The sequence below is a fragment of the Notamacropus eugenii genome, chromosome 1 (genome assembly GCF_028372415.1).
Source record: "Notamacropus eugenii isolate mMacEug1 chromosome 1, mMacEug1.pri_v2, whole genome shotgun sequence".
Lineage (NCBI taxonomy): Eukaryota > Metazoa > Chordata > Mammalia > Diprotodontia > Macropodidae > Notamacropus > Notamacropus eugenii.
Window position 1 is genome coordinate 363,185,569 of NC_092872.1, and position 26,305 is coordinate 363,211,873.

The 26,305-nt window shown below is 38.0% G+C and overlaps 1 protein-coding gene, 1 long non-coding RNA gene and 1 other non-coding gene across 3 annotated transcripts; 2 read left to right on the top strand and 1 right to left on the bottom strand.

Moving 5' to 3' along the window:
- Window positions 1-8,202: 8,202 nt before the first annotated feature.
- On the bottom strand, window positions 8,203-19,991 carry GLRX5 (glutaredoxin 5). The gene is made up of 2 exons (XM_072630317.1): window positions 19,607-19,991; window positions 8,203-8,878 (listed from the first exon to the last, which is right to left on the bottom strand). Exons 1-2 carry the CDS (start codon window positions 19,896-19,898, stop codon window positions 8,700-8,702), a joined length of 471 nt encoding a protein of 156 aa, XP_072486418.1. The 5' UTR covers window positions 19,899-19,991; the 3' UTR covers window positions 8,203-8,699.
- A 412-nt stretch (window positions 19,992-20,403) lies between these two features.
- Window positions 20,404-25,649, top strand: LOC140518299 (uncharacterized). Its single transcript, XR_011971895.1, has 3 exons — window positions 20,404-20,805; window positions 21,829-21,967; window positions 23,803-25,649. It is a non-coding gene; the product is annotated as an uncharacterized lncRNA (long non-coding RNA).
- LOC140521842 (small Cajal body-specific RNA 13) lies at window positions 22,688-22,961 on the top strand. Its single transcript, XR_011973123.1, has one exon.
- Window positions 25,650-26,305: the final 656 nt, after the last annotated feature.

Genomic DNA, 26,305 nt, shown 5'->3' on the forward strand with positions numbered 1-26,305 from the left:
TATGGTATAGTTGTTTTTAGTGCTGAGACCTTGGGATTGCAATCAAAATAGGATCTTTTGCTGTTCTTGTATAATCAAGTGCCTCTGACTGAATCTTGCCTTTATCAGTCAAGAGTCTTCACAGGGAGTAAAGGACAGAAACAATGGTTTCTTTAACTAGAAACAGTGTATGTATTTGTATTGTTAATTATTTTAATGTGATTAAAGATCTTTCCCATCCATTGATGGGCCTGCCCATTATGGGAAGCTTGATTAGGGAAGTTATTTTGTAGGAGGGTCCCAAGTACCTTTTGTTTTCTATTGAGGCACTGGGTCAAAGAGCTGTGAGACCCTCTAGTTCTAAAAAAATGGTATAAATATTCTGAGGGTGAGATTTTACTTTGGGGCTTTGTTTTTAGTAAGGAGTTTAGAGTGCCAGAAGAGGACTCTGGGAAGCTGCTAAAGGAGGCCCCCCAACCTTTGAGAACCCAGATGTTGTGCTTCTCTCTCAGACAGCTGTACCTGCCTGTTGAATTATGGTCAGGCAGAGGAAGCCATGTCTGTTGATTACTTTGGGGCTTACTGACTAGGTGTGTTTGTTTAACCATATGAGGACTCTGGGAAGCTGCTAAAGGAGTCTCTCAGCTTTGAAAACCCAGATGTCATGCTTCCCTCTCAGGTAATTATGGTCAGACATTTGGAACTGTCTGTTGAATTCAGATAGAGGAAGCCATATCTGTTGATCTTTTGATTTCTCTGTATTTTCTTTGAAATTCAGGGTTCTGACTCCCTGAAATAACTGAATGATATATGTACTTGGCTCAAGGAATGATGCATGTGCTTAATAAAAGTGATTGTTGCTTTCCTTTTATGAATGCAGATCTAAGAACCTATTTAAGTGGGTCTCTCAGTATATGTTGGGGGGCTAACTGCTACAGACCTAGGACTCCGCAATAGATACATGGAATCCATCCAAATGGCAAGTGGTATACAGACCACAGGTTTAGTACCAAGAGTTTGCAGGCGCTTCTAGATATGGATATTCCTATGTAGGGGCTTGTGGCTCATATGGTGATTTTGGTGAACCCATTGTTACCACACAAATTGCTATTCCCAAAGACATGGCTGAGTCTGTTATCAGAAAATATGTTCAGAGAATCAAATACATCATGAGTTCAGACCTTCAGTTGAAATTCACAAACCTTTGGAAGGATCTGAGGATCTGATAACAACTTACAAGAATACAACAGCAAATCATTCTGGAAAACAATTTGGAACTATACCCAAAGGGCTATAAAACTGTACGTACCTACCACTACTAAGACTGTATCCTAAAAGATCATAAAAAAGAGAAATGGAATCACATGTACAAAAATATTTATAACAGCTCTTTTTGTGGTGGCAAAGAATTGGAAACTGAGGGGATGCCCATCAATTGAGGAATGGCTAAACAAGTTGTGACTTGTAATGTAATAGAATACTATTGTCTTATAAGAAATCATGAGCAGGCAGATTTCAGAAAAACCTGGAAAGACGTACATGAACTGATGTTGAGTGAAGTGAGTAGAACCAAAACATTTGTACCTACTAACAGAAACACTGTGCTATGGTCAACTTTTATAGACTAGCTCTTCTCAGTAATAAAATGATCTAAGACAATTCCAAATGTCTCATGATAGATAATGCTATCCACAAGCTGTGAACTGATCCAACCATTCTGGAGAGCAATTTCGAACTGTGCCCAAAGGTCTATAAAAATGTGCATACCCTTTGACCTAGCAATATCACTTCTAGGTCTGTATCCCAAAGAGATCATAAAAATAGGAAAAGGACCCACCTGTACAAAAATATTTATAACAACTCTTTTTGTGGTGGCAAAGAAGTGGAAATTGAGGGAATGTCCATCAATTGGGGAATGGCTGAACAAATTGTAGTATATGAATATAATGGAATACTATTGCGCTATAAGAAATGATGAGCAAATGGACTTCAGAAAAACCTGGAAAGATTTATATCAACTGATGCCAAGTCAAATGAGAACCAAGAGAACATTGCACGCAGTAACAGTCACATTGGGCAATGACTGACTTTGATAGACTTAGGTCTTCTCAGTAATGCAAGGATCTAAGACAATTCCAAAAGACTCATACTATTTGTTCTCATTTTCTTTTGCTGTGTTGTTTTGTTTCTTTCTCGTGGTTGCTCCCATTAGTTTTAATTCTTCTTTATACCATGACTAATATGAAAATGTTTAATCTGAATATGTAAGTAAAACCTATATCAGATTGCATACTGCCTTGGGGTGGGGGAAAGGGAAGGGGAGAAAATTTAAAACTCAAAATCTTATGGAAGTGAATGTTGAAAACAAAAAATAAATCATATTTTAAAATGCTGTCTACATCCAGAGAAAGAAATATGGTGTCTGGATGCAGATTGAAGCATATTTTTTTTTCTTTCTAGTGGTTTTTCTCTTTTGTTCTGATTCTTCTTTCACAACATGACTATTGTGGAATTTTTTTTAAATACAGGATCACATGATACAGAATGCACATTCTTTACTGCAAAACAATGTAAAGCAATATTCTGGAAAGTTTTTCGATGACTAGTGAGGAACTAGCGAAGGGAGTTCAGCATCTTTTTAAGAATCTTGTTTCTGTTTTTGATGTTAACATAATGTAATGTTTTAGTTTATTAGAAACTAGAGGAGAGGTGCAGGTAAAACTAATAATGAAATTTTAAAACAGCAGCAGAATGAATTTTATTTTTATTCACTTTTAGTGGTAGAAAAAAAATTCCTAATTTTGGTGGGGGAATGAGGGGGGAGAAGGGGTGAAGAGGACAGAGAGTATTAACAGTGCATGTGCCCCTGGTATCCATTCAGAGCAGGAGAATATAATGCTCTTTTGTAAGGAATGTTTTGATTTATAAAACAAATTTAGTGAGCCTAAAAGATAAAACAAAGGAACTGAATTAGTGACCCCCAAAGTTCCCACTAACTCTAAATACAGTGATTCTATGAAATAGTCAAGGCATATTAGAGGAATTCAGTGAGGAGAGCATCCTAGATATAGTGGAGAGTTTGTGTTGGAGAGTAATGAGAAATGTTTGGAAAGATTGGTTTCATGAAAGTAATGAAGCCAACACTCCTTTGATCAGAATTCTGAAGGAATTCACAGTTGCTTTTTTTCTATTTGTTTGTTGATAATTGTGACGTTCACAACAAAAAAAAATTAAAAACCAAAACAATAGGGTTGGAGCCAGTATAAGGCATACTAGGCATACTAGGCATACTAGGAATTCTAGGGAAAGGAATATGAATTTTATCTTGACCATAATTAGAAGCAAGGGTGGAAAATATCTAAAGCAGAGTAACTGCTTTTGCCCAACATAGCACCAAACCATTCCGCCTTCATTGCCTTCAGTTTAATTCTACCTGACCAGAATTTTAGAAACAAACTAGTAAACTGACCTTATGTATTTTATAATGTAACATCCCATATAGGGCTCACTTACCCAACTCACATTGAAAGGTTGGGGTCCCTAGAGGGCTAACTACTCCTTACACTCAGGGTTGTATAGGTAAGTATCCCTGAAGCCCTGGGCTTCTAGCCCTCATCCATGAGCCACCACCATTCATGAGCCACCACCAACAATCAACCAGTAGGCTTAAATGGCTATTAGCAAAAGAATTTACTAAAGTGAAAGTAAGAATAGTTGGTGCAATCATTCTTAGTCTTCCACAAATACACAAAACTCCCTGAAAAGAGTGGACATGGTATAATAGCAGTATGAAATATGTGCAGGACATCCTTGTGATAACTAATATCTCCTGGCACTTTTATGACTTAGCAGTTCCAAGAGTGACAGCTAGGTGTGTCACAGTGGATAAAGCTCTGGGACAGGAATCAGGAATACCTTAGTTCAGATGCTTGATAGCTGTCACCCTACACAAATCATTTAATCTGTTTGCCTCAATTTCCTCAACTGTAAAATGTCACAGCACCTTCCTCAGAGCTGTGAGTATCAAATGAGATATTCATAAAGAGCTTAGCATGCTACCTGACACATAGTAGGTACTATATAAATGCTTATTCCCTCCCTCTTCCTTAGAATCCTCAACCCTCTAATTTAGTCTTCTGCTTCTACATTAGACCACCAGCCTCCGTACTGGAGTAAGTCATTTTCATACAAAGACCTAAGGGTATTTCTATGTCATCTGCCTTTAGCCAATGCTAAAAAACCCACAAGCCTCTCAAATAATTTATCAATAATTTGTTTATACATTATGGTGAGGTTATAGGAAAAACCCTTAACACCTAATTTAACACTTTATGGTTCCACTGCTGATTCCTTCAGCTCAGGTGTATGGGCCTTCTGTGATAACATTAATAATTCGTCACCAGCTTTCTGTAGTCTTTCTGTAAGTTTCTTTTACTGATGTCCTATGACAGTGAAGTCAATGACAGAAAAGGAAACCTAAATGGCACTGTTTCCTCATGGGAATAAGTATCCCAACCCAGTTTTTAAGATTAAAATTTAGATAAAGTACTCTACTAAACTTGTAGAGAAAATGTCTTTTACATTGGATTATGATGTGATAATACTGTGTGTACATTACAGCGTTCTAATTATCCCAATGAACTGTAATCATGCAGAACTCATTCATGCTTACTTTAGATAACATCTAAACTATTTTCTATTTTGATGCTTTAAATGGCCTATAAAAGGACCCTAGGAATCCAAATACTAAAACAAGTTTTGTTTTTTTTAATCCTGTTATTCTTGGAATTTTTAAGTTCCCTAGTGTATTAATGCAATCAAAGTATGATGCAAAATTTTCTTAATCGAACTGTTCTTTTGAGAAACCTTTCCCAATAGAACTATAGGATATTAGATCTAGAGAGGAACTCAGAAATAGTCTAGTCTCATGTACTCATTTTTTTTTTTCCTGGAAAACTTTTTATTGTAGGTTGAGTGGGACAGCTTAAATGATTCCAGTTTTGTTAGTAATATCTAAAGCATGATAGTATGGAGCAAGATGGAAGTGGACCTTCTCTCCATCAGGCCAGATCAGCGTGCTGACCTTGGCCATGTCACCTGCTTGATCTGATGCCTGTTCACCTTAACATCCACAACGAAGACTAAGGTGTTGTCTTCAATCTTCTTCATAGCAGACTTGGTGGTCAAGGGAAACTTAATGATGTCATAGTGATCAAGTTTCTTTCTCTGAGGGGCACTTTTCCAAGGGTATTTGGGCTGCTTCCAAAGTCTTAGTGTCTTGGGTCACTGGAAAGTGGGGATGTTCAGATCTTCTTTTTGTGGCTATGGACACCCTTCAACACCGCCTTCTTGGCCTTCAAGGTCTTGGACTTGACTTCTGTCTTGAAAGGGACAACATCTTCCTTCTTCTCCTTTGGCGTCATCTTGGGGGAAAGAGTTAATGCACTCACTTTACAAAGGAAACTGAAACCCAGAGAGGGATTTGCTCAAAGTCATACAGATATTTAATTAGAGCTTGGACTTGAACTCAGGCCTTTTGATTTTGTGGCACAATGTTCCTTCCACAGTACCTGACATAAAATGTACATGTGAATCACTGCAGAAGTTGTATTAACATTCTGTGATGAAAAGCTTTACTTAGAACAGGCATACTTTCATTGAAATATAATACATAAATAATTCAAAAGTCTCCAGCTTTTTTTGGTGAAGAGATGCTTTCTATTTGACTTACACCCTGAGGTCAAGGTTAGACCTTCCCTTTTCACACTGAAATTCCCATCAAACTGAGAATAAGCGACAGCAGCCTCTGGTTCTCTGGCTTAATCTTATTTTGAGACAGGCCTTCTCTATTCTACATATGCCCTTTTCCCGAGTTGCCACCCTTTTCTCTTTCTAGAATCTTCTGTGCCTTTTCCATACTGAAAATGTTCAACTTCTGAGTCACTCAGATAAAACTGCATCTGTTCCTCCAAAACTCTTAGCCCTGTTTTGCATCCCTGTAAAAGCAAAAACATACACAGGAGAGCCTGTTATAACAGGTTCTTTGATCTGCTTTTCTAAAAGGAAAGCAACTTGAGGGCTCAACAATCACTTTAATCAAGCACATACATCATTCACTTAGTTCAGGGAAAAAAGTCAGCACTCTGAACTTCAGAGAAAATACAGAGAAATCAAAATCAACAGAAAGGGCTTCCAAATGTCCGACAGATCAACAGACAGATAACTGTCTGACCACACATACAGTAGAGAGAAACACCAACATCTGGGTTTTCAAAAGGGATCCTAAGCAGCTGCTTAGAGTCTCATCTGGCCAAACACTTCCAATCAGTAAGTAAAACCTCACCTCAGAGTATTTACACATTATTCAGAGCCAGAGGGCATCACAACCCTGAGTACCAGCGCCTCATTAACAAAAGGTGAGGGCATTCCTATTAATCTCCCCTAATGAAACTGCCCTTAAAGGGCAGGCCCATTAATGGGTGGGGAAGATCTTTAATCTCACTAGCATTACAATCTCTGAGCTGACCTCATAAAGTGGCAGAGGACCTAGAAGTCCCATCCAACTTGGGTGGTAGGAACTTGGTGTAAGAATTCACTGAATCAAGGAGGGGGCAGCCTCTTGCAAGCCCATTTTGAAGTGATTCCTGCCAGTCTTAAGTTTTTGCATTCCTGACCACATCCTTTCCTTTCCATTCCCCTTTTGGAAGCGGAGGTTAAAGTTGTTATCCATCTATTCTATGCTCCTCCTCTTGTTCAAGTTATAGTTAAGTACATAGCTCTCCTTCGTGCAACTGGAATTTGCCAAATGGAGTCCTAGCATTGAACTGCTAGTCACATTTTCCCTCCTGTGGAAACCCACATAAGTTCCCAAACCAGCTAAGAGATCTGAAAGTTCATTCAAGTCTACTTGCTCATTGGGCACTTTCTCAACGTTGCTTTTTCCTTCTTAAAAATTACTTGATTTACTTCTGGAAATTATTTCTGAATTCTTTTTCATTCACATAGGTCTTTCTCCTTAGCTGTATGCAAGTCCCAGTGCTTCCCAGAACCCCAATATTTTATGTTTATCTTGTAATTTAAGGGATAGAAATAAAGTCTGGACCTGTGATTTCATTAGTATATAGAACTCTCCAATGAGTAAATATCTTCTACTAATGCAAGTTGGAACCTTCTCTGCAACTTAGTCTTAAGGGTTGCCTAGAGCACTAAGAGATTAAGTGATTTGTGGAGGATTATTTAAAACAAAACAAAAAAAATGCCCAGTTCCCTCTTCCACTTCCATTATAAATTTTTGCACTTCATATTTTTCCTACTTAAATTATATGAGCAATAACGAATAATTTTTCATGAACTACACATAGCTATAATGTGCTTTTTCCCGGTTAAATGAATTACTTAATATGATAAATTCTAATTAATTTCTTAGCAAAGGCTAAAAGGTTCTCTTCAGAGAACCTATCTTCTTTCATGGTTTCAGAATGGAGAACTGTTTAAAGAGACTTATTGATTCTCACTGATATTGCTACTCTAACTTCAATGTTACAGATTAATGATTTACAAATACATGAATGAGTCTGACTAATCTAATAAAGTTTGATCATGGATTTCGTATTGTTCCGTCCAACCAATCCCTGAGGAAATGGTTAAAAACACTCAATATTTCCAACATTTATCAGCACCAATAGTAATGATATTTTGCCTTGCTCTAGGAATATTTATGTTTATATAAATACATATAAAATTTATTTTAAAAAAAAAGAAAACAAGAGAGAAAACTCTGAGAAGTAGTGTGATACAGTGAAAATAACACTGGATATAGAATCAAGTAGAGTCCTGGGTCTGAATCCAACCTATGACTAGCTGTGTGACCATAGGCAAGTCACAATTCCTGAGTCTTGTTTTCCTCAACTTTAACATGGCCCTAATGATAACTATAGTACCCAAGGTTCAAAAGGTTGTTGTTAGGAACAAATAAAGATAATATATGTAAAGTGTGCTTTGTGAACCTTTAAGTTTCACAACCCTACTTTTATGAATCAATGAAAATATTAAAAGTTATGGGCAATAGTAATACTTTCAATGAGGTATTTCTACCTAGGAACCACAGTTCATTCAATGTGGACACTGAGAATGATGAACTTACTTTTACTATTAAAATCAAAGTATATACAATATACAATAAATAAAAAGTTGTGAAAGCTTCAAAAAAAAGTACCTTTTACATATGTTGGAAGTTTTTTTTATTTCTTAAAAAAAAAACAGCAGTTATCAATTGTTTACCTTGTCCATCATTTTCCTTAAAAGGGCTACATAAAATGTTTCCTTTGGATTTTATAGTGACACATACATTAGAATCAATAATAATAATAATGAAAATAACTGACTAAGATGACTCAAAATCTTTTGGTTTACTCTTGCATTGGGCAAAGAGTATAAGACAATAAAAGAATGATTTTTTTTATATCTGTCTCAAAACATAATATTCAATTACTCAGGACAGTAATTATAATTAAATTCACAACAGAATATCCATAGACTAAAACACAAGACAGAAACTAAAATCACTTCAATATTGTTTAGTGTCAGTACAAAGAGTTGCCTTCCTAATAAAAATGAGAACAAAAACCAGTAAGGCTGTTCTGGTAACCAGTCTTTGACACTAAAAAGATTTCATTTCCAGTCACAGAGCACTCTTCTTAAAGAGGATTCTTGCAGGCTTTTTATTTTGAATCTTTATCTTTATTTGCATCTAAAAGTGCTGAGCGAATTCCCAACTTTTTCAGTTCTTCTACTAGATCTCCATTCTGATGCATCTGGAGGAGGATGTCACAACCACCAACAAATTCACCATTAAGGTACACCTGAGGTATGGTTGGCCAGTTGGAATAGTCTTTAATGCCTATGATGAAGAGGAAATAAAGATAAACCATTAATCTTTTGGAAAGATAGGACTTTTTTCCCTTCTCCCAACTTATACAACCCTTACTTCACAGTGACCTGAACCCATATACTCCATGTCTATTCTGAGAAACCAGATTTATAAAGGTTACATCTGCCAGTCAGGGTTTGAATAATAACAGAATCTTACGTTTCATTTAGAAAACGTGTTTCTTAACATTGGCTGAAAAATAATACAGGGTAATATGACTTTCAACAAGTCACTTCCCTTTTCTGTTTCCTTATTTATAAAAAAAGGTTATTTGACTAAATGTTTTCCCACATATCTGCCAATTCCAATATTCTTTAAGTCTAAAGCCCCAAAGTTAAATTTTTCATGATGTTCTATTTCACTCAGGGCTAGTTAGGATAATTGGTCACAGCATGGTGTTAATGAAGTATAGATTTGAATCCTATGCCCAATTAACTTTAGAGAGAGAAAAATTCACTTCCACAGCTCTAACTATCTAATCAATTCATTTCATAAAAGATTCCACATAGTATGAAGCTGGTTATTGCCAATGGAAAAAACTCAAACTCACATATCCACATGATGGTAGATCAATAGCATCACTGATGAGTACAACAACTAATCCATAAGTATATTCTTAATCTAGAAACAGAAGTGACTGACCAATGAAATAAACTACAGGCTGCCTGGACTCAAATGGGAAATAATGAAAATCCAGGAAGCATACCGCAAGCCTGCCAAGGCTTATAGTAGTATTAAGATAAATTCAATTATCCAAACATTTGTTGTAGCTCCCCCAGCCTTTTTTTCCCCAAGTAGAACAGCTACTTTCTAATTTGATTTTATGGCATTAATTTCATTCTTCAATGGATAGAGGAACAAAAAAAGATAAATTCTACAGTGGATTTGATTCCCACTAACTGGAAGATACTAGCTGATGGGGTAGAAATGATGGGAATGCTGGGAAGGTTACCTCTTCAAATTTATGATAGATTAATAAAGGAAGTCAGAGCACATATGACATGAACCCTAGACTTTGGAAAACAGGTTTCACAGAAAAGACAGAATTCAATGGACAAAATGCTACAGAGGAAGTAGGCCTAGGAGATGTTCAAAAATGAAATCCTCAAATCAAAAACTGAAACAATTCCAGTAAGGATAAAAATGTCATTTGTCTGAAGAGACAAATGTGACACACAGGGAACTTGCTGACAAAAGATTTTAAAAAATAATGTTGATTCATTGGAATCAGGACGTTCATTGGAATGATTATGCAGTGTGGCTTAGTCCATCCTCTAAAATTGTCAGGAGTACTAAAACTCAAAGTGAGCTAAGGTTTGTGAGCAAAATTACGGACAGTCAAGAGCTTTCTGGTTTTGTTTTTTTTTTTTTTTAAAGATATATAGAGGGGGAAAAGAGGATTAAAAATGGATAGGATTTTTGCTTAGGGTGGATGGAACAATAATTGACAACAGAGAGAAAGTAGAGAGCTGCTCAATTCCTGATTTATTTCTGTTTTCTCTGTTAAGAAGAACAAACTATATGCTGGAAATGACAGAGCACAAGTAACTGGTAGTTGATACACAAGATAAATTAGAAAGAGACTCTAAGATAGCACCTAGCTAACCCTGATGCAATTAGTCACCCATTTCAAATGAACTACATGCTAGGGAATGGAAAACTGGATACATGCGATCACTGAGTTAACGGCAGTAACGTCTGAAAGAACATGGAAAATGGGAGAGGTACAAGACTGAACCTCTGGACTACAGGTCTGGATTTTGAATAAGGGGGAAAAAAGGCAATATCTGCAAACTGTCAATTCACCATTAACCAGACTTCAATTTCTGAGAAAATTCTGGAAGGGATTATTAAAAAGATAATTGGAAAGTGAACAGGTAATACTAGACCAAACTGTACTTCATTTTTTGGCAGGGTTACTAAACTAGTAAATGAGGAGAATACTACTATGCATAAGTACAGTAAGATTTTAATTTTATATTCCTCCCACAGAAAGAATATATGGATAAGATTATTAGAACTTGTTGGATTAGATTCAAAGAGTAGTTGTTAATGGGGCTCAATGTCAATGTGACAGGAGGTCTCCAATGAGGAACCCTAGGAATCTGTGCTTTCCCCTATGATGCTCAACAGTTTATTAATGACTTGGAGAAAGCCATATAGCAATGACATTCTCATCAAATCTGCAGATGATTCAAAGCTAGGAAGGATAGGTAACACAATGGACAACAGAATCAGGATCCAAAAATACCCTAATGCCTTAGGTAGGGCAATGGGGTAAATCTACTAAGAAAATTAGTCAAGAGAAATGTAAAATCTTACACCTAGGTACAAAAATTCAACTTCACAAGTACAAAATGGGGGAGGAACAGTTAGGAAGTAGCTATTCTAAAAAGGATCTGAGAGTTTTAGTGCACTATGTGCTCAATATAAGTCAGCAATATGATATGGTAACACAAAAAGTTTATACAACCTTGGGTTGCATTCAGAGTAGCACAATTTCCAGGAAGAGGGAGATGATGGTCCCACTATATTCTGCAATCATCAGACTTCATCTAGAGTGCTGTGTCCAATTATGGAAGTCACAGTTTAAGGACATTAGAGTATTTACTATAAGGGGAGAACCAGGGTGGTAAAATGATCCTTGTGTCTATGCAAACCATATGAAGACTAATTTAAGGAACTGCCTGGAAAACAGAAGACTCATGGGGAGCATGATAGCTGTCTTCAAGTATACGAAGAATTGTCATTTGGTGAATTCGTTCTGCTTTACCAGAGGGCCAAACCAAAAAGAATGGGTTGCAAAGAGGCAAATTTAGGCTTGATGTCAGGAAAAAACTTCCCAACAATAAGAGCTAATCAAAAAGTGAAACAGGCTGCTTCTAAAAGTGTTAGGTTCCTCCTCCTTGGAAGTCTTCAAGCAGAGGCTGGATTAACTACTTGTCTGTTATGTTACAATGGGATACAAAGCATGGGTGCTAAAGCCCTTTTCAGTTCTCAGGTTCTTCGAGGACAGGAAAAGTTGCCTTTCCAGAATGTTAAAGATTACTCTCCTATAGCAAATTCCAATCCCCTTGCCTTATCATTTTATTCCCCTCCAGTTTCTAAATCAAAGATGAAGTGTATTTTCACAGTAAACATATCCAGAACAGAAATATCAAAATCAGTCTGCACTGGCCACAGATAAAAGTGCAATTTGATCAAAGAAATGACAAAATAACATCATTAATTCTAACAGGTGACAGGCATTTTGAAATATTTAAAAAGGATACCCAAAGGTATTTTAAAAAGGATACCACAAGAAAAACACATTAAGTAAATAAAGCATGAGAGCTTTATTGTTTGGTCCTTAGATCTTTGTTATGGTAACAGAAACTCAAGTTTCACACTTAATTTCTTCCAAGAAATTAAAAATATAAAATAAAATGCCTGAAATTCTTATTGTAAATCATCCCAACATATTTTTCTTTTTTAAAAAATTGCCATTTTCAAAACATGATTACTATAAATTCCTGTAACAGGAAAGGCTTCCAAGTGCTTTATCTTTCTCTAACAGACCTTCAAATTCTAAGAAGCCTCAAAAGGCTACATGCACTGAGAGCATACCACTAAGTTCCTAGGAAAGAGTGCCTGCAGCTGTCTTGATGCAACTCTAAACATGATAGGTAAAAGTTTCTAGACGAAGGAATTTATCACTCCTCCCCTTCCCCCCACTCCAACCTCTAGAGTTTGATATTGTATAAATAGAGCTTAGAAGAGCATAAAATTTCTGATACATATTCTTCTGTAACATGCCCCCCACTGCCCATGACTTTTTTTGCTTTTTGCCTCTTGACTCCTCTATCATCTGTTGCACAGGAAAGAACCTGGTCTATATTTGTGAAGAAAAAAATGCATAGCTAATAAAGTAATAAGCACACAAAAAAGTGATGGTGATGATGGGCATTTTTGAGAGATCATAATAATCCAAAAAAAGGTTCTGTTTCCATAAGTTCATAAAGATGATAAAGAGTTCTTTGTCCTACTTCCCTTAGTTTTTCTATTTCTGAAAAAGAATAATTTCTTTCCAGGTAGCTATCTACTAGAATTTATTTTTAAAATATACCATCCCTATGCCTTTTAACTTTATAACACTTATGGCAGTAATGAAGCTAAAAATAGTTCATTAAAGAGAAACATTTGACTTTTTGGAGCCATCCATTATTAAAAATGACATATATTAGAAAATAATCATTTATTTAAAGCTCAAATGCTCATCCTCAACTAATTTAGCTTCTTACAATTTTCAGGAAGTAACCCTGCCTCAGAGTCATTTTTCTGAGTAGGAAAGTAAGCTGCTTTCATTAAGTCATTTTTACAGTGTTTAAGCCTACTAGCCAAAGTCAAAGGCTTACTAAACAATTAACCTAAAGGAAAGGCTAGTTAGAAATTGTCTATTTTCAAATTAGTGGGGAGGAAGGAATTACAGATTGCATGGTATTCCTTACTACCTCTAAGAATAAATTCAAATTTAAATTAGGACTTTTCTTTTCAAACTATAGTGACCACCACGTGTATCTTGCCTAAAAACCAATGAGAACAGTTGTCTTAAAGAGTTTTTTATGGCATGTTCTTGATAGCTGTTCAAGGTGCCAACCAGCTGATATCTTATCATGATGGAAAAGACTTAACTACTTTTCACATATGGTATACTGAATACAATTTTATGTTTACTTTGATCAGCAACCCCAGGTAAGGGGATTTTCAGGGTTCCCTTCCTCGAAAGTATGTTCTTTTCCCATTTAAGAAAGTATGATGAATTTAGACTAAGTTAAGGTAATAACTAATTATTTTCCCCCTAAAGAGTGCTAAAAGTAAAAAGGGAGTTTGGTTAGCAAAGTTTAAACTTTAAAATAAAAGCAAATCATATTTTATCCACAGTTCATAATGTAACAGTTAATCTCCCCTCCTCTCATCTCCATTTTTTAAAATAATATCACAGCAATTAAGACTGTCAATATTTCCATATAATTACAGAACAGACACATACCTGTAGTAGTCCACATATGAAAATTAGTTATGAGCCAGAAAAAGAGGTAACATTCAAAGGTAATATTCAATGACTGGACAATGTGGTCTTAATTTGATGAGCATTAATTAGATCAGAAAAATAAAATGTTTATTGAAAAGTTTTTGCTGATGGCTTGAAAAATAAATCTATTGATCTACAAACTTGTGAGTCAGGTAGGTCAAATTACGAATCTAAATGGAAGTGAAGCCTAAATTCATTGTAGAAATCACTGAAGATGGGAAAGTATCCAGCTTGTTTAAAATGATTATGAAAGGGATAGGATTATGATAAAGGTGGCAAAGAAGAGAGAATTCTGAGTAAGAGCAATAGAGCTGTTCTACAACAGCTAGAAAAACCTGTGAGTAACAAGCAGGGGAGATAAGGTAGAGAAACAGTAAGATCAACGCAATGGAAGATAATTTTCGGACTTACGGTCAGAAACAGATCATGGGACCAGGGAGATCATTAGTCAATCACTTACATCCTTATGTACCATTCACCTAAATATTTATCAGTTTTAAACAAGTTTTTTTTTTCGCCTCAGTAACTTTCAACATCACAATGGGGTAATATATCTAGATAGCAATTCATCTGAAAAAGACCATGAAATTTTAGTGGACTGCAACCATAACACCAGTCAACAGGATTAACATGGCAGCCTCAAATGCAACTGCAATCTTAGATTGACTGCAATGTCTGCTCAAGCTAGATCACATCTGAAGTCCTGTGCTCCATTCTGGTCAGCACATTTTAGGAAAGCCACTGATAAGCTGGAGAACTTATCTAAAGTGGGACAACCAAAACAGTGAAGGCCCTGAGATCATGCTAAATGAGGCTAGGCTGAAGAATCTGGGAATGATTAGGCTAGAGAGCATAAGCCTTATGGGGAACATAGGGTTATATATTGAGGGCCAGAGGCCATCAAACCTAACCCTTCATTTTATAGAAAAGAAAACTAAAGCAAAGAGAGGTTAAATGATTTGCCTAGGAACATAAATAGAGTTGGATTCCAATTTAGATTTTCCTAATCAAGACCAGTAGGACATGGGAGCTGTCTTCAAGTCTCTGCACGGTACAAAAATATAGCAAGAGGATCAATGGGTAAAAGTTAACAGAAAGGTAGATCTTCTCACAATGTAAGGCAATTAGAACTATCCCAAGTGGAATGAACTGCCCTAGAAGATAGGGGATTCCCCTTGCAAGAAGTCTTTGAGCAAAGGTGAGATGATTATTTGTTGGGGATGTTGTAGAAGGAACCTTTTTTCCATGTACAGGTTGATCTCTGAGGTCCCTAGAGATTCTGTAATCAGGAAAAAAAAGGAGAGAAAATTTTAAAAACATGCCTAAAATTCCTCTTATGGTACATTTATTTTCCTCATAGACTGCACAAGTGACATCTAAAAAGAGTCTTAATCAATTAATAGGTAGAGATTATAAGAATAATTCTGTAAGGACACACTTAAGGACTTAAAGAAATCTTAAGAAATTTCTAAAAGTTATGTTCAGGTGAAGTACTTTTTGAGTATATCTGCCTTGAATAGGTCTTTCTTCAGATATTCCTGAAAGCCATAGAATAGTTGGAAAAATCTAATGAAAAAATATATATTTTATTCTATTCATAAATATTTCTCATGACACCAAGTATTAATCACAAGAAGTGATAATTATATGCAATAAAGAAAAGCTTGAAAGGACAATAAGAACATAGCACGGCACACACAAATAGCCAGTAACGGGATACTGATTATTACACTTAGCAAATAATCTAGGGAAATAAGTACTGCTGTCTAAAACTGGAGAGGGACATTGAGGCCTGAAAGTGAAGTATAAATGAGTTTATTTACTTAAATATCTTTCAAAACTAAATCAAAATCTAACAAACTGAGATTATCAAATTACACTGGCATAGACTAACTCATTAAAAACAGGAAAAAACGAGCTATTCTTTCTTCTAGACCAAGCCTTAAAACCACGTATGGCCCTTTGACTGAATCCAAATCCAAAAGGAGTTGTTCTATGAAGTTTGGATTCAGTCAAAAGGCCACACTTGAGGACCTGGGCCACATATGGCCTTAGGATGGCAGCTTCCCCACCCCTGTTCTAGACCTTAGCAATTTACAAGTTTGGAGAACTTTCAACACCTGAAGTTTCCTGGATTTGGGCACTCTCATCACAGACATGTCAAAACCCTTCCATGCTTTTGGAAAATGTTTCATCAGACGCTGAAGGCAAAAAAATTCTACTGCCTGAATACTGATCTTCTGGTGGTGAGCCACTTCTGAACTAACTGTTATGGTACAGTTTGTAGTAATGGATTTGGAGTCATATGTAAGCTCAGATCTTAACTCTACCACTTATTATCTATGTGATCTTCTGCATGTCACTTTACTTCTCTAAGCCTTAGTTTCTTTATCTGTAAAATGGGGATAGTACTTAAACTACGTTTACTGTGAGGCTCAAATGGGATAGTTTATATAAGTGTTCTCTATATGGTAATATGTCAGTTTAATTAATATCTTAGCTAGCTTGGTCCTCATACAATCCATCACTGGGCCAATATCCAAAACTTGTTCAGCTTTGCCAAAAACTGTGCTCCAATAGGTCAACAAGCATTTATTAAGCATCAGAATACACCAGGCACCATGCTGAGTGCTGGTAAAAAATAATCCCTTCCCTCTAGAAACTCACATTCAAATGGAGAAGACAGCATGTAAAAATAACTAGGATAGATAAGACAGATAACAGATATATACATATATGTGTATTATGTATTGGGTATATTTTATACATGTATATAAGTAAATACATATATGTAGTAGATAAAAAGTAATCTCAGAGGGGAAAGCAATATAGCAGCTGGAAAATCAGGAAAGGCTTCCTGTAAAAGGTGGGATTTGAGTCTTAAAGGAAGCCAGGAAAACAAAAAGACAGCGATGAGAAGGGACAGCAATCCAGGCATGGGGTGCAAAAAGCTGGAACATGGGAGACAGTGTAATGTGTGAGCAATAGTAAGCAAGCCATTGTAGCTGTACAGTGGAATATGTGGAGGGGACAGGAAAGATAGCGTGGGGCCAAGTTGTAAAGAGCTTTAAATGCAAGGTAAATTTATATTTGATACTAGAGGCAAAAAGGAAACCAATGGAGTTTACTGAGGAATGGGGATGGAGAAGGGTGTGCTGGACAAAGACAGAACTAAACTTTAAGAAAATCACTTTGGAAGCAGTGTAGAAGATGGACTGGAAGGGAGAAACTTGAGGCAGGGAGACCAATTAGAAGGTTATTTCAATAATCCAGGTCAGAAGTGATGAAGTACTCAATCAATTAACTATGTTGCAAGATTGACTTATTGGCAGAATAGTGGTGTTTTCAACAGTAATGGCAAAGTTCAAGAAGGGAGGGTTTAGGGGTAAAGATAAGTTCTGTTATGAACACAGTAGTGCTTTAAGGTTTATAAAATGCTTCACACACACATCAGGGTGTCCACAAGGTCAGAGCTATTTTAATAATATCAGGAAAGTTTAATTTAGAATATTGTAAATATCAACAGATTCAACCCACATAAAAGTTCTTTGGGAAGTCCTGAAATCAAAAAGGTTGAGAACTATCCTCACAGAGTCTAGTGTCTGTAGATGAAAATCCAGAAAAGGAGACTAAGAGAGAATGTTCAGATGAGTAGGAGAACCAGGAAAAAGTAATGCAATAAAGGGGAGAATCTTGTAGATGATCAAGTGTCAAATGCTACAGAGAAGTTAAGAAGAATAAGGATTTCAAAAATGTATTTAGATTTGGTAAATAAGAAATCAATGGAGTAGTTTAAGCTGAATGAATCAAGTGAGAGGAAAGGAAGTAGAGTTGTTTAGTGCAGACAGCTTTCTCAAGGAGCACTTTTCTCAAGCAAGCACTTCAGCCAAGCACAGTAAGATCAATTGAGGGTATTTTAAGGAAAGGAGATATTTTGTAGGCAGTGAGGAAGAATCAGAATCTTGAAGGAAGTCAGAATGTGGAAATAAGGAGGAAAAGTACGTGAGGCATGGGGGACAGCAAGAGAAAAGCTACACAGTTGGGAGGGAGACTGTCATAGCTGAGAAACAGCAAGAAGGTTGGTGTTCCTAGATCACAACAGCACATGGAAAGGCGTAAAGTGTAAGAAGATTGGGAAGTTAAGAGGGGGCTAAGTTGTGAAGGGCTTTAAAAGGCAAACAGAGTATTTTTATCTGAATCCTGGAGGTAAAAGAGAGAGCCACTGGAGTTATGGGGGTGCAGGGCAATATGGGAAGACCTGAAGGAGAGAAACAAACCAACAGGATATTGTAGTAGTCCAGGTGATGAGGGCCTGCACTACATGGCAACTGTCTGAAAAAAAGCAGACATAGAGAAGAGATGCAGTGAAGGCTGAAACGCCAAAATCTGATAACAGACTGTGTGAGATGAATTCAAGTAGAAAGTAACAGAGCTTTCCAGTTTTATTTCAGAGTTCTCCTTTATATAGTCTTCATTCTAGGCAAACTGAACATTAACTAGTTCTTTCCTGAACTCAGCATTCTGAGCTTCTACAGAATCACAGATTTAAGGCTGGAAGAAGAGTTGAAAGGCCTGTCAGGTCCTTCACAAGGAACTAAGGTCCAGAGGGGTTAAGTGACTTGCCAAAGTTTTATTATGTTATAAGGAGTAAATTTGAGGTTTGAGCCCAGGTCCACTCAAAATTCAACATTTTTTCCACAAGTTATCTCCCATGCTGGAATAAATTCCCTCTTCATTTCCATTAATCCATATTTTATCTTTCTCCAAGAAGCTTGCCTGGACCCCCCTACCATTTACTTTTCTGTTTATGTTTCGACTCTCAGTGGGATATAAGCTCAACTGTATTGTTAGATATCCTGAGACCACAACCATAACTTCATGAAACTTCTGCTTTTCTAGTGTAACTACATTAATGCTAGTAGGTCATACACGATGTTCATGACAAATAACAGACCTAGGGCAAGTCTTAATGGAACTTAAAGTAAAAGACTGATGGAACACGAAATTGTAAGCTCCACAACAGTACACTTCCTCTAGCTTTTTAAAAAAAAAATCTTTCCCAGTGCTTAACAGTAACAACAGTAGTGGTAATAATAATAGTGACAACCAGTATTCTACATAGAGCTTACTAAGCACTTTACAATTATTATCTCATTTGGTCCGAAAAACAACCCCCGAGGCAGGTGCTGTTATTATCCCAGTTCACAGAGGAGAACACGGACGCAGCCAAGCGTCGGAGGCCGCCTCTGGACTTCGCTCCAGAAAATCCAGCCTCAGGGCCGAGGGCCCGGGCCGGGCTCCCTAGGGAGGCCTGCTCAGCATGGAGGCAGCACCAAGTTAGGAAGTCGGGAAGGTCCCAGAGACCTCGGATCGATACCACCGTCAACAACAGGCGGCATTCATGCCAATCACCTGGTAGCCGCCAGACTGCGGGAAGCTGCGGTCTCGGACACCGCCCCGCCCCCTCCCCCGGCAGTGCTGGACCCGGGCACCCCCTTTTCTCCTCCCCCACCCTCATTCCAGAAGCTTATCAATGTCCCGTGAGCGCGAGGAACCCGAGGCGAGGAGGAAGGGGCCTGGCTCCCAGCAGCTCGGGCCCCGCTCGCGACCCTTCGATCCCGCCTGACCTTGACGGAGGTCGGGATCGTCCAGCACGTTGTAGGCCGCGTAGTTGGAGACGCCGTGCAGCCGCAGGATCTGCACCACGGCGTTGCTGAAGCCGCACTGGGGCTCCTGGGGGGTCCCCTTTAAGAACACCACCACTTTGTCCTTCTTCACGAGAGCATCAAGATGCTCCCTGGAGGCCGAGCCCGACCCCCCGGGGCCCGAGCTCTGAGTCCGCAGTGCCGGACCCCGCAGGAGGAAGCCGCGCCCCAACTGGAGCAGAGCTACAGACACTCGGCCTAAAGACCCGCTCATCTCCCGCAGCCACACGTCCTCCCGACCCAGAACTAGGGAACCGTTCCTCGGTCCCAGCACCCGCGCCTCCTTGTCCCGCCCCCCAGCTGTGGCTCCATTGGTCAAAGATTTGAGAACAAATGTGGATTAGAAGAAGTTTACCTGTCAGTCCTTGGAAATGACCAATCATTTCACTGGGCCCCTGGCGGGGGGCGGGGATAAGAGATGGTGTACAGTCTCTACGCCTTCCACCACGCTCCGCCGTTTTTCTTTCGCCTATTGATAACCTATTTTTACGTCGATTGGCGGTCCCAGGTGCCCGTCGGTCAGGATTGGAAGCCAGTGATACGTAACAAGGGAGAATAAAGATTTTCCTGCGAAAAAACTGGTTGGCTGGGTTATTTGGGGGGCGGGCTGTGGGAGGATCGAGAAAACTTTGTTTTCAGTTTTAACCAACTTCTCAGGAGGGGCGGGAGAAAGAGACGGTGCTGACCGCGTGTACGCCATTTCCTGTAACCGGTTCTTCCTTTTCCGGTTGATGATGACTTGGAGTTGTCATGGTAATGCGGCCCGTGAGGCCTCGGGCCTGCGGACCGGGCGGGAAAGGAGGAGAGGAGAGGCGCGTGCTCCGTCTCCATCTCTTTGCAACTAAGGTTAGTCGTTTTCGGGGCCCGGAGGAGGCGATGAAAGGGACGGGGGCAGCGTGTCTGGACTGCAGTGCGGGGGGCTGGGCCATTCCCTGACCGCGGCGGTCGGCCCTGCGCGAGCCCGGCCCCTTCTTCCTGGCATCCCGCCCTCGTGCGCAGGCTGGGGCGCCCCCTGGTGGTTGGAGCTTCCTTCTGGCCTGCGGAGGAGGAACCCTTCGGGCTAGTGCACGGTCACGTGGCGGACGCCCGCGGGGCGTGAGGATAGGTCTTCCGGATCTCAGGTGAAGTAACTGAGGCCCACAAGCTCCCGTCACCCCTCTGTTCCAGCCCCTAATCCCTTGGATTAGGTCCCAGCCGCCTCGTGGCAGTAACCTCCCTTCCACCCCAGTCCTTGCTCTGCTTAGCCGACCAAATGCTTTCCCTAAAGCCCGGGGCTGATAGTGTAGGCATTCAGGAAATTTGGGTGCTTCCCTTCTTGCCTCCTGGATAAAATATATGGAAATATATATAGATATATATATTACAATATACTACATATGTAACATATGCATATATGATTATATAGAGAGAAAAATACATAGAAAAAATTTTGTTTCCTCTTGTTCTACTTTCAAAGCCCTTCATGACTTGGTCCCAACCTGCCTTCCCATCCTCCTTATGCAGTACTCTCCAGACTCCACCGGGCTTGCTTGCTTTCTGTTCTGCTCTCATCACCTTGCCTTTGCCCTGGCTGCCCCCATGCCCAGAATCCACTCCCCCACCTTCACCTGGAATCCCTGTCCTCAAGCATCACCTGCATGAAGCCTTCCCCAGTTCTTAAAGTTACTAGTCCTCTCCTTCCCTCCTCTACTGAATTAGCCCCGCATTTATTTTGGACATGTTTATCCTTTATATGTATTTGTGTACGATCACATACACACACGTAATGAGTATGAATATATAAACAATAGATACAGATAGATATCTGTCTATAGATAGACTTACGTGTTGTTTCTCCTGGTTGAACTCAAATTCCTTGATAACAGGGACTGTTATATTTCTTTGCCTTTGTGTCTGTAGCATCTAGCACAGTGCCTGGCACATAGGCAATTAAATGTTTGCTGACTGGGGTTACATTGGCAATGAGTAATATGACAGGGGTCTAATAACCAATCTTATGGCTCTAGAATCAGTGCTCCGTATATTGCCTTCATATCCTCTGCCTGATCAAGTCAAGCCACGAATCCAGCATGGCTCCTTTTGTTCATTTTAGAGCAGAACTTCAAATTTTCCTAATTTCAGTTTTTAATTGTTATTTTTTTCAGGTTTGAGTGGCAGGGTTTAATTCAAGGAATAAAAATCATAACCATGCCTTTCAAGTTCTCTCACTGTGGAATTAACTCCAAATTGGCCCAGTTATGGAAGAAACATTGAGTAAAAGCAATTGATAATAGGAAAGGGCAGGTATAGAATTTTTTTACTCTTTTTAATTATTTGGGTTATATATGACTGTAAAGGATGTTTAATTTTGTTTGTACTATGTGTCCAGGGCCATAAGTGAAACCCACAGGAAAGGAACTCCAGAAAAGATAGGGCTTTTTCTGAAATTTTGAACAACAGACATGAGAATTTAAATATATGCCACTAATTGGTGCAGCTCATAAATTTATTGTTCCCCTTTCTGCCTAACATCAGTAAGTGATTCTGAGAAGAACATTTTTAAGTAAAACAGTTTTGGGGGCAGTGCCAAAGAAACAGTATTATAAACGGTCTGTTCATTTTCAGATAGCATTCTGTTACCATGTCTTGCTTTGTGCATTAGGGTGATGGGGCAGGAGAGTCCAGATGAGATAGGTCTTAAACTCCAGGTCTTCCTGACACCAAGGCCAGTGCTCCATCAACTATACTATGCTGCCTTTCTAGTTTGGTTATTATTCAGTTTCAAGAAATATTTGTTAAGGGTCTCTGTATTCCTGCTGAGTGCTGTAGGGAAAAGGGGAAGATTTGAGATTGAGATAAAAGACAATTTCTACCAAAGTGGAGCTTGCAGTCCAATAAAGGTCTATAACTCAGGTATATTAAGAATACTGTCATGAAGGAATTTGATCAGGATATTTCAATAGGACTTTTGTAATCTTTAGTTCATCCCTTAGCACTTAAGATCCTTTACAAAAATGTCTTAATTGTCTGCAGTCTTGGAATGCTCTGGGTTGGTTGTGCCCCTGAGTACACCTGACTTGCAGAAAGAACATATTCCAGAGGAAGCTGAGGCATGGCTGTTAAAGGACGAACAGCATTATGTGCAATATTCCTCTGACACCAACTGAATACTGTTGCCACGGTGATGGTGACTCTTCCATGTCATTATCTATCAACCAACAGTAAGAGAAGCATTGCAGTCAAGATATTGTTTAGCAAATGGAGAAATTTTTGCTGAACACTAAAAACTGCGATAAAAATGTTTAAAACCTCTAATGTTCTTTTAAAGAACATTTTTGTATCTAAATATGTTAGTGCTGTAAGGGACCTTGGAGATAATATAGTTCAACTTCTCATTTGTACCTGGAGAGATGAAATAAAACTGCTTAAATTCATACCTGGCTAAATGGCAGAGCCTGAACTTAGAACTTCAGTTTAAGTCTACTCCACCTCCAGTTATCTTGCCCATACCATGCTACTTTTGTTATTTTTTTTAACTGAAACATTGATTTAACTAGTTTCAGATGCTGTTGGCAATTCTTTAATAAACCCCTTCCTGGAAATTGATCCAAAAACACTGAAAATAAATTACAGTTCAATTATATTGAATATTTCAAGACTTTTGTTAATGAAAAGTTCTGTAGAGGCAGCATGGTGTAGTGTGAGTAGAGTGCTGGGTTTTGAATCTATGAGACCTGGATACAAATGCTACTAACAAGGGTGAGGCCTGCCCTGCTCCCCTGCCCCCCAGCAACTTTCATGTGCCTCTTGATAATTCTCTAGAATCATAGCCTTAGAGCTATAAGAGACTTCACAGGCCATTGAGCCGAACCCAGTATTCTTATAGATGAAGAATCTGAGGTACAGGAGAGTTAAGTGACTTTCTCATAGTTTCAAATGCATGAGGGTCTCCTTATCTACTAGATCATTGATGAGTTAACTGTCTTGGTGAAGAAGGAACTCTCTTTGTGTATTTATGTATTCCATGTCTGTCACTCTTGCTTCTGCTAATTTTAGGCTACAAACTTGTATAAATTGCATGATGTCTTAAATCATTTTTTCTGTGTCTTAAGTAATTTTTTGTGGTTTTTCTTTTTCAGGTTCAAATGATTCAGGGTAAATCCAAGGAACAATCATCAATATATGTAGAATTGCCTAACGTACTGAAGCTTTACCCTATATGTTTCTTTGTTGGAAGGTTTGTGTACCGTGGATTTAACATTGTCATCTAGAGTACGTTCTTTCCAAGGTGATCTAATTCATTCTTACATTATTGTAGCATGATTTCAGCAAATTTAAAGTAAGGTGCATTTTTTGTTTTTAAAGAGCATTAGGAATTTTAATTCCTGAAACCCTGAAAATATATTTTACACAGTACTTTAAACATTTCAGTGCTGTGACTTAGTTGGTGTTTGTATTCCTCTCATCTAGGCTCATTAAAACCCACAGCCAACATCAGTGATAAACCTCTCTAAAGTTAGCTGGGAATTAGGTTGCTTAGAAAATAGAAATACAGAACACTGGATGATACTCTCTATACAATGGCTGAATCCCAACTTTATTGAGGGTAAAAATGCAAACTTCTTCCACAAGAAGATTTGGCATTAGGCAATAAGGAGTAACAGGTCTTTCATCCTAGTGGTTAAAAGTAGTGTTTACATTTTTTTTTAAATATTAGGTGCTTCACCTTTATCCATTTGAGGCATCCCGTGATCAGAAGGAATACTTTTTTAAAAAACATTTTTAGAGTTCCTTAACATTTTGCAAAGTTCCTTATGCAGGTTATTTCATTTGATCCTCACGATAACTGTATGACCTGTGATATAAGTGCTGTTATTATTCTCATGTATTGGCATTCAGGTTAAGTGACTTGACCAGACCCACATGGTTTATAAATGATCAAGCCAGGATTTAAACACGTCTGTCTTGTAAAAAAAAAAAATTCAATTAACAAGTGTTTTTTTTTTAATTTACTTTTGATTGCCTTCCCTTTCAGACCTCTAATCAATCCCCCCCAAAAAAGCGGGGGGAACTTTATAACAAGCATAAATATGCAAAGTATATTCCCAAACTGGCCACTTCCAAAAATGTTTATATCCTCCTACATCTTGTCCATCACTTCTCAAAATGTAGGTAATTTGCTTCATTATTCCTCCTCTGGAATTCTGAGTTGTCATTACATTGATCAAAGTTTTCAAGTCTTCCAAGTTGTTTATATGACATTAAATAAGTTGTTCTTCAGAAAGATTATTTAAACAAGTCATCTATGAGGAAGACAGAATGAAAGTCCCTGAAAGCAGAGATTTCATTTTTGTCTTTGCATCCAAAACATGTAGCAGAGTTCCAGGAACGTAGCAGACAATAAGTAAATGTTAATTGAATCAAAGAATACAAGGTGGGGGTGTGTGCGTATCTGTGTCTGTGTGTCTGTAGGTATATATCACCCTCTATATTTTACACACACTCATATTCATACCTTTACTTAAAATAAGATAATCGTCTAGAAGAGAAGAAAGTATATTAAATGTAGCACTTCTTTACAAAAACCCTTTTGATAATTTAAAATATTTTTGAGATGCTGAAAAAAGAAGGTAGAACTCTTAGCTTGCAGAAAGTTAAGGGTGATGATTTAAAAATTGGATTAGAAGCAGAATAAATTGTGTTCCTGAACCAGACTAAGAAATTTAGATTAAAGTAGACTGGGCTACAAAGAATTTAAGCCGTTAAGAATCACTTAAAATGTTGTATTTATTTGCTAGTTTGTGTTACATGATGAAGTCTGAAAATCTGGTAAATAAAAAAATGACTTTAATGTGTGTTCAAAATGTTACTTCAAAACACCACACTTTTATGTGTTTTTCAGTATTAAAATCTCACCCAAGATATGCTGTGTAACAAATGTGTCAATGAATTCTACTCCTCAAATAAAGTTTTCTTGCCACTACTATATATGCATTCAGTTTTATTGAGTACATTTGAAATAGATAAACTGCATGAGTTTGTGACTTCCTTTAATTCACAATTCAGAAATTCAAGATTCTTTTTATACCATTTCCCTCCCACCCATTCAAAAAGCAACTTCACAACAATTGCATTAGAAAATCATTGGCTTAACAGCCACATTTGCCTAAAGTAGCCTAATGTTTTCAGGGATAATAGGAATGTGCATCTGATTGGATTACCTGGCTAAACTGACACGCTGCAGAATACTTTGACTCCCTAGCTAAAATAGCATGTGTGGTCCGCTGTTTCACAAACAGGATGGTGTGATAGAATTTGAAACTTTTTTATCTAATAATTTTACAGGATAATAACAGTCCTGAAATATACTTGCCTAGATTACATTTAGTGGTTTCAACTTGAAATACCTTAAATGAATGTTTTAAAAAGTGGGAGAGGACTCAACCCACTAACTTAAGTATTCTTAAGTTTGTGTCATGGACCTCTTTGGCACTGGTGAAGCCTATGTAGCCCTTTATCAGAATAATGTTCTTAAATGTATATTTTGAATGTAAAATGCATAGGATTACAAAGGAAACCAATTCTATTTAAATGCAGGTAAAATAGTTTTTTTTTAAACCAAGTTCATGGAGTATGGTACAA